General features: G+C 34.9%; 2 protein-coding genes across 2 annotated transcripts; both read right to left on the reverse strand.

The window, feature by feature from the left end:
- Positions 1 to 692: 692 nt before the first annotated feature.
- LOC132283898 (light-harvesting complex-like protein 3 isotype 1, chloroplastic) lies at positions 693 to 4,370 on the reverse strand. Its single transcript, XM_059785935.1, has 3 exons — positions 3,849 to 4,370; positions 1,265 to 1,402; positions 693 to 1,167 (listed from the first exon to the last, which is right to left on the reverse strand). The coding sequence occupies exons 1-3, from the start codon at positions 4,243 to 4,245 to the stop codon at positions 920 to 922; spliced, it is 783 nt and encodes a 260-aa protein (XP_059641918.1). The 5' UTR covers positions 4,246 to 4,370; the 3' UTR covers positions 693 to 919.
- Positions 4,371 to 6,317: 1,947 nt separating this feature from the next.
- On the reverse strand, positions 6,318 to 8,388 carry LOC132283388 (ankyrin repeat-containing protein BDA1-like). The gene is made up of 3 exons (XM_059785329.1): positions 8,325 to 8,388; positions 7,356 to 7,979; positions 6,318 to 7,262 (listed from the first exon to the last, which is right to left on the reverse strand). The coding sequence occupies exons 2-3, from the start codon at positions 7,971 to 7,973 to the stop codon at positions 6,552 to 6,554; spliced, it is 1,329 nt and encodes a 442-aa protein (XP_059641312.1). The 5' UTR covers positions 7,974 to 7,979; positions 8,325 to 8,388; the 3' UTR covers positions 6,318 to 6,551.
- Between the last annotated feature and the right edge of the window lie 8,150 nt (positions 8,389 to 16,538).

Below are 16,538 nucleotides of genomic sequence, written 5' to 3' on the forward strand. Positions count from 1 at the left end.
TTCCCTATATTTCCAAATAGGTAAGATTAATACTATATAATGACCTTATTTCGAGGTTCGTTCACTATTTAATATATTTATGACTAATGTGTAAACTATCAAGACACAATGTATCAAGTTGTGCAAACTTAATTTGAAAATCAGACTGTTCGGAATTTTTTAAAAAAAATTTGTAGAAGAAAATTTTGGTGAGAACATACACTAATATCACTTGTACCATTGTAGTCACAATGTTTTCCTAATCAAGGGTATTAAACTCTAAACTCTTAAAGCAACATTCCTAGCTTCCCTAATCAATCCTGATGGCATAGCCAGAGATTGTCCCATTTTTACTCCTTACATCCCCGACAAACATTGTGAATCCTGTAGGGCATGTGCACCTTGTGGTCAAAGGCCCAAGTTCGACAGAAAAAAAATAAAAATAAAAAAAATAAATAAATAAATAAACATTGTGAATCCTCAAAGATCCATCTTTTTCAGAAGTGTTCAGCTACTCATCAGGGAATCTACATAGGATCACATGTCCTAGATTCTTGGTAGACAAGGAGGTATTCTTTAGTACCCAGTAAAACCAACAACTGATCTGGAAAATCTCTCGACAAAATGAGAAACTAATAGATGCAAGAACTTGAGACAAATGGCTAAGAATATACACACTGGAGTAGGTGAAAAACTCTCATGCAAGATGTGAGTTAGCCGAAGGCGTCAATAATATTAATTAATAAAGAAAACATTATTAATATCACATAATATTAGAAAAGCAGCAAATAGTACATAAATATGCCCTAGAGGATTCAGAGCAAAGTGAAGGATAGAACTCGAACCATAGCTCTTCATTACCATAAAAATTACAGAAATATGATTCAAAAGAGAAGACAATAACAAGAGGTTAAAATACAAACTTATAAATGGCCATTGACTAGTCCTTGGAACTGCTAGAAGTGTCATCCTGCCAAGTTGCTTGCCATTGCTTGTCGTAGAAAGTCGTTTCTTCCAGAAGCTTTTTTATGTTTTCTATATCCTCATTCTTCCGGATCAGAAGCACTCCAACTACAGCTACAAATAACAGTGTTTTGCAGAAGAAGTTGCCCATTTGGTCAACAAGACCTACCCCAGTCAAGCTATCCACCAGGTAAGCCATAAAGAAGCCTATCATTGCAGCTCGACCTGGAAAAATCACAATATGCCATAAACTGGTCAGCATAAACCAGGAAAGAACTACGTGATCCAACCTGAATTTTAGAACAAAGAGAAGTCAGCTAACCATTGAGTAGTTCAGCTTCAGGAAGATGGAACCTCTTCACCCATGCCCACCAAGGAATAATGGCAGTGTCAAAAACTACAGGGTCGTCATTACTAGATGTCTCCGGATTATCTTCAAGCCATTTCCTCCTTTTAACCTCTGAAAAGGATTAGCCAAGGAGGTACATTAGAAAGCAACCCTTAAAGTATCAACAAGAATAAGAAGTTAATTTCAGAAAATATATAATATCTGAATTTTTCTTTGCTGACCAAAAATCAGCTAAAGAGGTGTAATATAAACCAATCGAGCCATAGCTTGTTCAAAATAGAAACAATGAAGAAAATGAAACACCACTGCTTCAAGTGTCCAAAATGAGAATAAAATAAGGTCCAAAAAATCTATAATTTCATTCAGCAGTTTAATGTACAATTTGTCATTCTGCCAAGTGATGACAACAATATGTGCGTGTAATACTATGGTAAAGATCACTTTAAATGGAGAAGAAAAAGCCTTTGTAGTGTTACAGTAAAGATCAGTAATAGCTAGGGAAAAGTGGAAGAGAGCGAAAAGATACTAAGGTGTAATCTCAGCAGTTAGTAACCATGAGACATGAAGATAACCATTTTTATAAAAACTTTATTCAAGAGTGACAGTTTTAAGAGCTCAGGGTCTAATCAGGTATTTAGGTGGGTCTGGCCATAACACCTTTAAAAATATTACAAAACAAGACAAGCTAAAGAAAGTAAAATGTGGGTTATAATGATGTGAAATAGTTCATACATCAACAATAGCAGCACCCTCCTCTAATAGACAAACTGACGAATAGCAGCTCTAATGATGTGAAATAGCCAAAAAGTAATGGTCACCAGAAAGTTCCAAACTAAGAAAATATAGCTATTCTTGATCAATAGAGATATCTCACTAAACAAAACTACAGGATCACTGACTCTGGAAAACAGTTCCTCTCAAAATCCATGTCAAAATAAATAATTTGTTATTATTATTAATCTAAGGGCTGTTATTGATATCCTTAGCCAAGACTCAATTTAAGCATAGGAATGCGTAACATAGCAGGCCAACTGGGAGATATCAAGCAAGGGCTGAACCCAATTTATCTTCATATGCAATACCACATATCACATTTTGCTAATATTACGTGATACTGAATTGCCAAAAACCCTTGTTACAATGGAAAAGTATTGGCATGATATTCTAAAAAGGGGTGAAGTTAAGGTTCAATTCTTGTAGCTAACAATGAAAAATATTATGAAATATTAAATCATAAGATACCAAGCGTCCTCTAAAACGTCTCCAGGAATGACCTTTTGTGCCTTCCTTTTTCCTATTTATGTTGATAATACAAATTTAAATTAAAGGTTAAAGAAGTATATATTGATCTAAGCACTCAATCAAAATTAAGCAAGCACTTGACCTAAGATTTTGAACAAAATATAATTTCAAAATGCAAATTGACTGACTGAACACACAATAGCATCTAAACTAGAAATTAGTTATTCAATGTGTATAATTAACAACACCATAATTGGAATTATAGGAGGATAAGAAAGAATAACAAAATCAGTCATCCTCCATAGCAAGTCCAACTTTCTCATTCACTCATAACGGTGCCCCCACCCCAAAACAACAAAACAATGCCCTTTGCAAGGAAGCAAAATTATGCACTTTTTAGATAGAGAATCAGCCATCTTGAGTTGCACAGAGTTTATTTATACAAGTGAAAATCTGAATTTGGATTGAGTTTAGTGGTGATTTCTTGTTTATCTAATCGAGCTACTAAGCTGAGATTCGTCTTCGATCATGAACGAACTGAGTTCGGATGCTCATGTAGGAGCTTGAACATTCTGGCTACATGATCGAGCCAAGCTCGAACAAATCCCTTCTCAGCTCAGCTTGTTTACACCCCTATTTGTCACAGGTTAAATTAGTACTGGGCTCTTCTCAATTCACATTTCTACAAAAGACTACAGAGATTCACCAATGAATCTCACAAATTTGTTCTTTTGTCCCAAATTATGTCATAGAAGAAAACCACAACCTTAGTTATCCCCACATTAAGTGATTCACAGCAATAAATTCAAAGAACAATTAGACACCTAAGTGCAAATTGCAAATTGATTATATTTTGCAATACAGAAGATACCTATAAAAGCATCTCAATCAACATGCATAGTCAGTCTGGTCTAATTAATGAAAACAGAATACATGTCAAAGCAAAGAAACATGTAGTCACTAAAAGCATCCTCAACAAAAAAATCAGCTGAAAGCAGTTTTAGAGTTCTGCCCTAATTGTACTCCTCTCTGTAATAGGCATTCTCACATGTAACGTTGGATCAAAGTACTCATATTTTTGTCAATATCCATTTTTTCACCTAATCGTCATAGTTTACATTCACAATACTTAGAAAATAACCCTACATTTCGAATGGTCATTTCCTCCACTCCATCCCTCATTTAGTCAATTAAATAGAACTAATGGTTCCATACATGTAAGGTAATTAACAATCTTGCACAAATCAGTCATTTTGTTACTAGCTGAAATTAAATTGAAAGCAAACACATACAAACTAACAAAAGAAAACCTCACCAGCATCAATTACAGAATCCCAATTGGGCTTTCCATCTTTCTCAAACTGCTTCAAATCCCAAGTGCCTCCCACCCATCTAGAGTCCTCAAATTTACATACCCCCTTCACGGCTGAACCATTAGGCCCCAAAAGACCCTCACCGGACTCCAATTTCGGCTCGGAATCCTTCACAGGGGCTTCAGGAACGTTCTGTTCAATCTTCTGGTCCTCTACCATGGCAGCAGAGCCCACCACTCCAGACCCATTCTCAGTAACCCTCGTGGACACCAAAAGAAGGTGCTTTTTAGGTCTGATATGGAGATAAGGCTTGTGTGTGAGGTGGGTTTTTGCAGAAGAAGAGTATGGAGAGAGAGTTGGGAGATGGGTTGGAGGAGATGAGAACAAAGCCATGGACATTGTTGTTGTTTCGGTGGGTACTGGAATCAGAGAAACTCAGAGCATTCTGGTGGGTTTGAGCTATCCTGATTCCTGACGTGGATAGGGTTTTTTTAATTGCTAGCTTGATGACTAGTACGAAAGAAAGAAAGAAAGTACAAAAATAAAAATGACGTGGTAGACTATGTTTTTATTACCCTTTATTTATTGCATGACACTCAATGCTGGCCGTTGGTTTTCAGTCACTGTTATCAATTGGGTTTACACCACTTTCCTCTTCCGCCAATGACATGTGACAATATGAAACTAGGGAATACAAAAACTGACCAAAATCGCGTGCATTGAGAGTGACTGGTAATCCGCAGCAACGTGTTAGGAAATATCATCATGGTAAAATGTAAAAATTTGTATCTGTATTACCCCGGGGTGATTCATAGAGGTAAATTTCATAATATGAGTGAGTACGGGAGATTATTTTTTACCTGTTCTCGATAATTCATGAAAAAACTTGTAGTATTTTTATTATTTTAATTCAAAATCACATGCATACAAACATATTTATTTAATTTCTTCTTCTTGGTTGAATTATTGGGAATAGGCTAGCTTAGTTATCCATCCTTACTAGAGCAGGTGTATAGTGAGTCGAGCATATAATTTTATTAGGATGGTTGGTTCATTAAAATTTAACAAATTAGGTTTTGAAGAGCCACTCTTATTGTCCTTATTATATAGTGGGCTCAATTTCTTTTCTTTGGTCAAACATACTAATGAATGTTAAGAATACATGCTCGCAAACTAGCAATAGAGAAGAAAAACAATCACACAATTAAGAACACTACGATTTTTGTAATTGAGTAAAATCGTTTTATCTACGTCTATGGAGCGCGCCGAAAATTTACTATTAACAATAATGATGAATATTTATAAGAAGAGTTCTATTCAATCTGCTCTTTCTCTCTCACGATCAATCTATCGCACTCACACAACATTAATCTCACAATCTTTTCTATCCCAAGGTTTGTACAAAACTCAATATTAAAAAAAAATAATAATAATAAAAAATAAATAACAACAACAACAACAACTTGCTTACATGTTTATAACATTTTGGAAAGCAAAAACTCACTTTAGTTAAAAAAATTCACAGTTTCTTATTTTCGTTGATTGAACTATTAATCTGGTTCGATCTATATCATTTCGATCGGAGTTCGATCAACAATTACATAATTTACTGAGATCCGACAATTCATCAATTTTGATCTATACTACTTCGATTGGAGTTTGATCAAATTTTACACAACTTTCGTCCATTGAATTATTTACTAGATTCGATCAATCAGAGCATTCACAAACTACGATCAGAATCATCAAAACTTGTAATTTAGTCTCCACAACCTCAACAATGACATGACATGTAGGGATGGAGTCATGATTTCATATAAGGGGAGCACAATGTACTTGTGTAGTAATCTAAAGTTAATTTTTTTTCAAGGGGAACTTTCAATATTTTTATGGAACTCTTTATGATTTTTAAGAAATATGCATATAAAAATGCAAGTACCAATTAAGTTGAGAGATCGAAAACAAATTGTGGTGAACTTTTCTATGCTCTTTATATGATATAGTAGTTCCTCTATTTTGAACACACACATATATTTAATACATATCCCGTTCAAAGTTCATCCTGTTTACCGATCCAATATATAACAAGTTCTTTTAGATTGTAATAATTTTTTTTTGTTCACTTTCATTTTTTTTTCCCAAAGCAAATTATATATATATGAGGTACGAATATTTTACCTGATTGGGCCTAAGCCACTTTCGGTCCAAGACCAAAACCACCAAATAAAGAAATTTTGGGCCCTTGGAATCCAAGGCCAAACACTCAGTTAGGCCCGAAATTGGAAAACTGAAAAAGAAAATGAACGAAGATTTCAATTAGCATAATTACCCAAATTAGCTGAGGTAACCAAAAATAATAAATTGTGCTGCGCTTAATTTGAGTTGGACGTCCGCAATTTGATAATGAGTATATATATAGTTCAAGCAAGAAAAGAAAAGTATATATACACACACAAGTTGTACTTAGAATATACCAAGCACACGAGCAAATTGTTTAATAGCAAATTAACAATTACATAAACACACCACCAAGGCTTTTCCATCTCCTCTGCTTCTAAAGTAAAAGTTGGAGAGTTGGAATCTTCCCCGACAAAGGCTACAGTGAGATCGAATTACAACAATTGACACCCACTCTCAAACAAAACAAGCCAGTAAAAGGAAAAAATTACAACAATTAATTAATTAACCGGAATGAAAATAAAAATTTAGGCAGAAGCTAAATCATCCGACTGAGTATATGGCATCCCAGCCACCAATAATTTGTCTCGCAGCTGGAAGTAGTGAAAAGGGTTGTACCTGCCAATGGGCATCTTGAAGAAGATGATTCGCTCACGACAGTAAAAATATGTGCTCACAAGATATGAAAGGAATGGTAACAGGACTGTAACATAAGCAGCCGGAGTTTTCGGTGTTGTGGAGAGCACATTGAGTATATAGCTGAAGACGAGGCAAAAAAGGGATATTCGGAGCACCAAAAAGTGTAGGCCAATTTCGATGGTGAGAAAAATAAGCTCAACTGAGGCTGCAAATGCTGTGGAGTTAATAAACAAAAGAGTATAGTAATAAAATTCAGACACTGTTAAGTTCTTGCCACCGTCGTCGTCCTTGAATATTCCAGTGGGGGGTGTCCCTGAAACTTGGTAGGTGGCTGTTGCAACAAGAGTAGCTACCACTAGTACAGTGTTTCGAAGATCGTTAGACTTCAATCTTTTAATATTACATAAATTAGGGAGTCCTTCGGTTTTTATAAAGTCTGCCAGATCAGTAGAATAAGGAATGCATGCACTATTAGTACATGACCTTGAAGCTAACATTTTCCTGATCTCTCCATCGCTAGTTAAATCATGAGCCGTCAAACCAAGCATATTCTTCTCAATTACTCCTCTACCCACAGTTTTGAGCAACAATTTCACAACCTGATCAAATATAATATAAATTAGTTAATTTTATTTTACAAATTATATATATGTATATATAATTGAGAGAGGGAGGGGGGCTAGAATGCATGCCTCACGTTGGTTAGTGTACGCTGCAACGTGCAACGCTGTATTGCCATCCTCGTCCTTCCATTTTAGCACCACTTCATTATCGGTCTTATCAGCCCATTTGAAAAGGACTTTAAAAGCGTCGTAACTGCAGTTTCTGACCGCAACATGCACGGCGGTCTCGCCTCGGACAGTCAAATCTTGAACGGATGCTGGACAAGCGCATAGAAATTCAGCCAAAAGACTGAAATCGTTTTTTTCGGCAACATAATGCAAAGGAGTGATTCCCTCCTTGCCTTGGACACGGATGAGGTCGCTGTCAATATTTATGAGCCTCATCACAGTCTCGGCATGCCCATTTCGCAGTGCTAGATGCAAAGGGCTGAAGCCATCTGGATTTAGCTTCCGACCAAATGATGGCATCAACCTAATCATTTCAACTGCGAAATGCGTATGCCCCATTGATGCAGCTATGTGTAGAGGAGTATCAGCAAGTCGAAATCGTTCGTTGCCGTCGTCGTCGACTGCTTGTGAGGACTTTTGAGATGAATACAAGGCTTTGATATCTTTACATTGTCGAAACAACGAATACAAGGCATTGATGTCTCCTGTTTCAGCAACTACCTTCAACCTCTGATCCATCCTGGCCTATATATAGTAGGAGATCGAGTGCATGATACATTAATTTAATTAGTATAATAGGTTATTGGATAGTACGTTGAGAAAAAGTAAAAAGTAATTAAGACTCCGAATACCTTGTGTTAATTAGTACAAGTGAATCGAATTTCAAATCAATCACCAGAGTCAAATAATAAATAAAACAAGAAGAACAGGGTAGAAAAAAAAGGTCAAAACTTTCATCCTCTAGGTGCATGCAAATGTTAACAATCATTACATATGGTGGAATATATATTATTCTAGCAACATTATAAAAAAACCAATAAACTTTTCAAGTCTCTCATCAGAAGATGAGTAAAATGAGAGCGTACGTACCAATTAGAACAAGTTCTATTGCGAAGAAATATACACTTAAAGCAACGATTTCAAGATAGAGATGGATAACTAGTGAAACTCGAAGGTGTGAATTTATAAATTTATGAATTTTAAACAAAATAAGAGAAATAAATCATTGTCAGACAGAAAGAATCAATTTTTTTCTTTTTTTCATCCCTTAGTTTCCATATCTTTTTCTTTTTGCTAAATTCCCATATCTTTATCACACATCTTAACATACACATTATTTGTCATGCCATTCACGATGATCAACTTTGTGGTGGTGATAATAGTGTCTGACGAGGAAGATGACGATTTAAGTGCAAAAATTAAATACTAACAATTTCAAGAGTTAAATTTTAATTTTTCAATAGTTGAATTTTAAGTTATAATTCTAAACTATATATATATATATATACTTGTTTAAGTGTTAATTAAATTGCATTTATTACACACACTTCGTTTATTGAAAAATTTCTTATTAGATTTTAGACTGATAACATTACTCCAAAATATGTGGTGATTATATATATACTTAGTGAAAAAAAAAAAAGAAAAAGTGGTGATTATATACTCTCCCACTTTTTATTTATTATTACTCTATTTCATGTCTTATGATAGGATGGATAATAAAATTAAGTAATTTTTTATATTACATCTATACAACTTAGTTAGAGTACCCATTAAAAAAAAAAAAAACACTTAGAGTAAATAAGGGTCTGTTTGGTAATATATTTGTTTTGTGTACATTGGATTGTTCATTATGTTTTGCAGAATATCGCATTGGCTTAAAATAGAAGAACAACATATAAAGAAAAAAAGCGCACAAAAAAATTCGTTTCCACATATTTTTGCTATCGCAGAAGAAAAATTGCAACAAAAGTATTTTAGAATAGTTACTCTAATATAAATATAATATTTTTATTTTTTTAGGTAAAAGATAAATATAATATTTTTCACCAATAATATTGCAAACATCTCTGTTCACTTTTGTACTAAAATATTTCACAAGAAATTTAGTTAACAAATATGTTTATATATGTTTCCAAATGACTTATGATACAACAAAAATACAGCTTAGAAACAGGAAAGGCAAAATAAAAGTGATACGGACGCTTAACACTGTAACTACTTTGATCATATGCGAAGATTCAATGCTTGCTTGAGGAGGGGTTTATCACTTTTTTTTTTTTTTTTTGACCGTTGTCGACTCCTTTCGTTGGCCCCCTTGTTTTTGATGGGCTGCCAGTGCCAGCAATACTTTATTATTATTATTATTATTTTTTTGAATTTTAAGCAATGCTTAATTCTTGTAGAAGGCATAGTGATGCTTAAGAGCCCTCTTATACTGTGTTTGGTGTGCAGAAATAAAATGGAATGTAATGTCCATTTTAAATCATTCATTTGTTTGGCATGTAATTTATACTGATAATGGTTATTCCATTGGAATGAAAATTCATTCCACAACTAAACCTATAAAATGGTCATTCCATTCCCAAATAATTTTATTTTATTTTATTTTTTTTTCAATTTCCCAAAAAACCATCATATTCCAAGTCCAAAAACCATCACTATTTTCCATCACAACCACCTTCGTCTTTCACCACCACCACCACCACCGACTTCCACCACTACCACCGCTTTCTACCACCACCGTTGCCATCGACTTTTACCACCACCTACCTCTTTCCACCACCACTACCACCGCCACCACCTTCCACGACCCCCTTTCACCACAACCACCACCACTACTGCCACCACTTTCTAGCCCCACCCCTTTTCACCACCGTTACTGTATTCCACTGCTACCATCTTCCACCACCACCACCACCACCACCACCTTTCACCACCGCCACTGCATTCCACCAGTATCACCTTCCATCACCACCACCACCTTTCACCACTACCATTGCCTTCCACTGCCACTACCTTCCACCGCCATCGCTTTCCACCACCACTACCAATGTCACCGCCTTCCACCATTACCATCACTACCGCCGTTGCCACCACCTTCCGTTGCTGCCTTCCACCACCACCGTCGCCGCCATCGTCTTTCACCACCATCGTCGCTGCCACCGCCACCACTTCCACCACCGTCATTGCCTTCCACCACCACCACCACCACTACCAAAGTTACCTTCATTAGCTTCCACCATCGTCACCTACACCACTATCACCTTCCACAACCACCACCACACTACAACCACTGCTTTCCACCACCACCACCACCACTGCCACCTTCCACTGCCACCTTCCACCACCACCATCGCCGCCACTTTCTACCATTACCACCACCGTCGCCTTCCAACACCACCACCTACACCACTACCATTTTCCACCTCCATCACCATCCACTACCGCCATTGCCACCATTTATTTTTAAAAAAAATTATAGAAGAATATTATTTTGTTAATTTAATTTATTTATTACTAAGAGGGATATTTTAGAGAATTCAATTTGAAATTTATTCCATTCTAAATTTTAAATTGATCAAACCAAACACTAGAATGGTTATTATCATTTCATATTCTTACACATTTCATATTTATAACCAAACAATAGAATGAGAATTGCCATTCCATTCCATTCCTATTCTCATTCCATTCTTACTTGCATTCCATTCTATTACTGCACACCAAACGCAGCATTATAGTTATAACTAATGAATGCAAAGATTTACTAAATAATTTATTTAATTTTATATATTTTTAAAAAAAATTGTTTCAAACTCGTGGTTAAATAAGGAAAGTTCACATTTCTTGTCATGAGAGAATTTTCATGATATCATTACTCAATTATTTTTAAGTTTGTACATGTTATGATAAATTATAATCGGCTCTTTTGAGGTTTGGGTAAATTACACATGAATAAATTATTCAGTGTTTATTATTTTAACCTCCTCTTAGATTTGATCGTGTACTCGATCAATGACACTCTTAGCATTTTCTTTCCAACAAACATCTTAACTAATTTTTTTAAAATGACAATTTTAATTACCATTCTCTTCTGTAAAAAGCAATATAAAATAAGTGCATTATTGACTTTTCACATTCAAAGTCACTTTTCAGTTGTCGAAGAATGGGTTTAGGAGAAGTCAAAATAAGATATTTCCTATTTAAAAAAAAAATGATTTTAAAACCAAAAATGCTATACTTTACCAATTTAGATTTGTAATTTTATCTTGAATTAGGTGGCTGCTTATTTGGCTGCTTTGTGTGTGTGTGTGTGTTTTTTTTTTTTTTTGGTAATATATGAAAGATCTTAATATAGGAAAGAGAGAGAAAATAATAAAACTTATCATTATAGAATCTAAACCCTAGTATAACTCAATAACTTGAATTTAATTCTTTGGGCATATATCTTCTATTGGAAACCCTTTTTATTAAATATTCAAATAATTAAAATTAGAAGTTATAATTTTTTACGATGAATAAGTAACCTCTTTGTCGTGAATAAGAACCCTAATTTACATAATTCACTTAAAACTTTTTATAATTGTATTTTGATTTGGTATTTTTTTAAAATTTTTATTATGGTTAAATTTTAAAGAGATACCCAACAAAAATATACCGGAGAGAATAAATATATATATATAAAATGAAAAGTATTAGTAGAGAAAAGTAAATGAAAGAGAGAGAGAGAGAAACATAGTGTAATTGTTCATTATCACATTTTCCTTCAATTGTCAACTCATTTAGTTTGCTACAATATGAAACACAAATACATAAAAGAATAAAACGTAATATGTATTAAAATGGAGGACAAAGATGTCTTTTTAGTTATCGTCACATCGATCAAATTCAAGATCACATCCCGAATTAAAATTCGAGATGTGTAGTGATACTCTTTTAAAACACACAAAGCAACCAAATAATCTGACAAATAAGTAGCTAACTAATTCAATATAAAATCACAAATCTAAATTCGTGAAGTATAGCATTTTTCATTGTAAAGCATGCAATTCACTTATTTATTTAGTTCAATCAAATTATTGAGTAAATAATCTCCTTTAAATAAAATCCATTAATCCTCAAGGATAGAAAAAAAATCTCCATAGAATAATTTCTCCAAAAGAATATAACTCAAGAATCTTCAAACATGGACCCCTAATAAAATCCCATAACTGATAATAAATAAATGTCTAATAAACTTAAATAATATTAAGAAGGTAGAATCATACGTCGATGACACCAGAAGAGTGATGATGCCAAGTCTCTGATCTGCACGAACAACTGCTAATCATGTTACTGACGAGAACCTGAAAAATATAACAATGGTGGGTCAAAACCCATAACAAGTCTTTTTTACGACAACCCAAACAGAGACCTGAAAAAACTACACATTTATAGCTAATTCATGCAATAGCTACATAGTCGACACATATAAGTATGCACACTAAAGACTCTCACTAGACTAAGGCAAACTCAACCATGTAGTGAGTATCTCATGTAAATCGCACACAAAGGTGGTCACTAGCTCTCTTTCTACCAGGGCACACACATCCCTAAATCTAGTTACCCATCTTAACTGGCAATATACTCCCCATCCTAACCATTAATCATAAGACCTCAAGCTTGTATTATGGTACACATAATATCATTAAAGACATAACTAACCATATCCTGACAATGGTATCCAAATTGTAACCATAACCATATTCTAAGAATAGGTTGAAAAAATATATAAAGTATATAATAGCCATATATATCCTAACAATGACATGCCATACATATCCTGACAATGACATAGAATCACATCCTGACAATGGTTCTCAAATAATCCAAACACTACATTAGAATTGATTTTTTTACCACTTGTAATTAACGACATACAAGAAAAACAAGTCTTGTTAAGTACTAATTTAAGACTTATGTTTAAAGCATGTCGTTAAATATTAAAATGCAGTTATATTTATGGCTTATACCTATATGTCCATTCAATTTTTTTTTTTTTTTTTTTTGAAACCTGCATTCTTTATTATTACGACTTATTTTTTATATCGTAAATAGTGGGTCAAAAATTGTTTAAAACACTAATTCCCTCGCCTTCGACCTATGAAAAAAAAATCCCATGCCATTAAGCCCACTTATACACGAGTCTGTGGCCACACTTACATCGTTTTTCTCCCCATTATAAACCCAAAGTTTCAGCGATAAGCAAAGCAGCAGCATAGAGACACAAAATTAGAGATAGTCATATACAACTCGCAAACCAGACTTCCCTAATCTATTTCATCCCTAATATACACAGTCATAGAATGCTGCCAGGCAAAATAGAGATCTTTCGACGAATATGTAACAACCTATCGATGAGTAACAGGAGGTCTTCAACTAATTATGAGTTTTATTTTGACTTTCTACATTATTTTTAATTCTAATGTTGTGAGTTAGATTTTTGGGAATAAAAATCTGATGGTGAGATTGAGGCATTATTTGGGTTGTGTTGAATTTGGGTTTGAATTCATTGTTTTCATTATTATTTGATATCAATCACCACAATTTGACACATTTACAATTTAATATTTTTTTTGGGTAAATGGTAAGCTTGTATATAAGATTGAAGAATGTACGTGATGCCCCATTTAGGGGAAACAACAAACAAAGAACAAACATGAACAACAAACATTCCAAAATACAGTACTCCAACTATGAGATATTAAAAGGACAAACTCATTTAAGATCAACAGGATAACTCTCCATCAAAGTAGTAGTATGATTATTCCAAAATCAGCATGCTCAGTACCATGAGTCAAGGTGATCGCAGGAGTTAACGACCAAAGGAGGCACACCTTTGCTGGAACAATGACTGCATTTCTTGGATAAAGTGAATTTTGTTCAAATCAGAGCTGGTTGTGAGCTTGGTTGTTGCAAGTCTGGCCCTACCACAACTCTTCACCTGAGCTATGATGGTAGCGAATGAGGTTGATAAGTTGTTTATAGCTCTAGCATTCCTCTCCATCCAGATAAAATAAACATCCGCAGCCTAAAGTAATATGTGTACTAAGGAATGTGAGGAGTTCCAGTGGGCAGTACACCATTGCAGTAGCTGTGTCCAATTGTCAGGCTTGATGTAGAATCCTGCAACTTCCTGAACAAACTTCCAAATGCGAGAAGTGTAGGCACACTTGAAGAAGAGATGGTCAATGGACTCCCAAGCAGAATTGCAAAGATAACATCTATTAGTGTAGTGTTTATGGAGGACAGGTTTAGCATCAAGAGTGTTTAATCTTCCTCTTACTACCATCCATAGCATAAGACTATGCTTAGGTATATGGTGCTTGAATCAAATTAGTTTGTGCCAATGGAAAACTGGGGAGGGTGGAGTGAAGTATTTGTAAGTGTGTGACATAGAAAACTCCTTTGTGGGACAAAGTAGCCATTCAATAACATCTGGAGTTGAGGTAGGGAGAGGTAGTTCTTGTAGTTGTGATAAGAAGCTTTTGGTTTGAAAGAACTGGTGCAGCTGTATGGAGTTAGGGTTGACCCAATGATTGTTAGAAATTAGGCTATCAACTAGCATGTTATTATGAAGTTGAAGAATTTCCAATTCATTGAGCCCTAGCTGTAGTGAAATTGGGCCATTTGGAAGCCAGTAATCCAACTAAAGTCTTGTATCTTTCCCTTCCCCTACCTTGTGCCTTTTAAGACCCCTAGCCATTGACCTTAGTCCCAAGATCTTCCTCCAGAAACCTGAGCTCAAGCTTGTTGGTTTAACTGCCCAAAAGCTCTTTGACTTTAAAAGATAAACTTTGAACCATTCCACCCACAGGCTCTCTTTCTATTTACAAATTTTCCAAATATGCTTCAAGTTGGTTACTCTATTGGCCAACTCCAAATCTTGAAAACGCAGTCCTCCATTAGCTTTGGGCCTGCAAACAGCATGCCAAACAGCCTTAACTCCACTTTTTTTGAGTTCAACCCAGTCTAGAAGAAACTCCTGAGCAATTGATTGATCTGATCTAGTACTTTTTTTAGGAAAGATGAATGATCGTGACAAGTAAGCTTGGATGAAAGAAAGAACAACCTTGACCAACACTGCCCTTCCTGCATATGACAGGAACCTAGCTGTCTAACAACCCATTCTAGCAGTAATTCTTTCAATGAGAGTCTGACAATCTCTAGCATTGATTGAAGAAAAGTATAATGGGAGGCCCAAGTACATTGCAGGTAGTGCCCCTTCTTCAAACTGGAGTAGTGATAAGATTGAAGACTTCAAGCCATTGTCCATACCTGAGAAAAACACTTTGGATTTTGCTTTATTGATTTGCATACCAGATAAGTTACAGAATTGGTTTAGTGCTTCCAAAAGCACCTGGACTAAGGCCAAGTTAGCATAAAAAAACATCAAAATATCATCTGCAAAGGTTAAGTAAGTGATTGAAAGTTTCTTGCATCTCCAGTAGAAGGTGAAACCAGCATTACTCTTAATTTGATTATTAACATACAGTGAAAGCACCTCCATTGCTAAGACAAATAACATAAGAGACAAGGGATCTCCTTGCCGTATACTCCTTCTTCCTTTGAAGTAGCCAAATAGTTCCCCATTGAGTGAAATTGAAAAAGATGGGGTAGTAATACATTGAGTAATCCAATTAATGAAAAGAAGGGGAAATCCAAAATGAAGTAATGTATCCAGTATAAATTGCCAGTGAATGGAGTCAAAAGCTTTCCTAAGATCAATCTTAAGGGCACAGTTGGAAGAGTGGTTTCTTCTATGATAACCATTCAATAACTCATGAGCCAGGATGATATTATCAGAGATTTGGGCTGATTAGGATGGGAAGTACAAGGCCTAATTTGATAGAGATAAGTTTGGAAATGGTTTTATAGATTAAATTACAGCAAAAAATAGGTCTAAAATCATTGGCTGAGGTTGGGTTTGGGTTTTAGGGCACCAAGGCAATGTAAGTGCTATTAATTTCTGATAGCATTCTGCCTGAAAGGAAAAAATCTTTAACAGCTGCCACAACATCCTGACCTACTATTGACCAAGATTTCTTAAAGAAGTAAGAGTTATATCCATCTGGACCTGGGTTCTTATAGTGGTGGAACGAGAAAATGTAATTTTGGATTTCTGTGTCTGTGGGTATTGTAGTGAGTGAGGGAAGTAGGTGGGTGTAATACCCCTATTTCTCAAAAAGGATATTATTGGAATTTAATTATTGTTCTATATGCATTTTAATTGATTATTTGTTTTATGTGCATTTTATTTGA

This window comes from Cornus florida, unplaced genomic scaffold, assembly GCF_030987335.1.
Source record: "Cornus florida cultivar Cherokee Brave unplaced genomic scaffold, ASM3098733v1 CherokeeBrave_3.0.0_Hap2_Chr11, whole genome shotgun sequence".
Lineage (NCBI taxonomy): Eukaryota > Viridiplantae > Streptophyta > Magnoliopsida > Cornales > Cornaceae > Cornus > Cornus florida.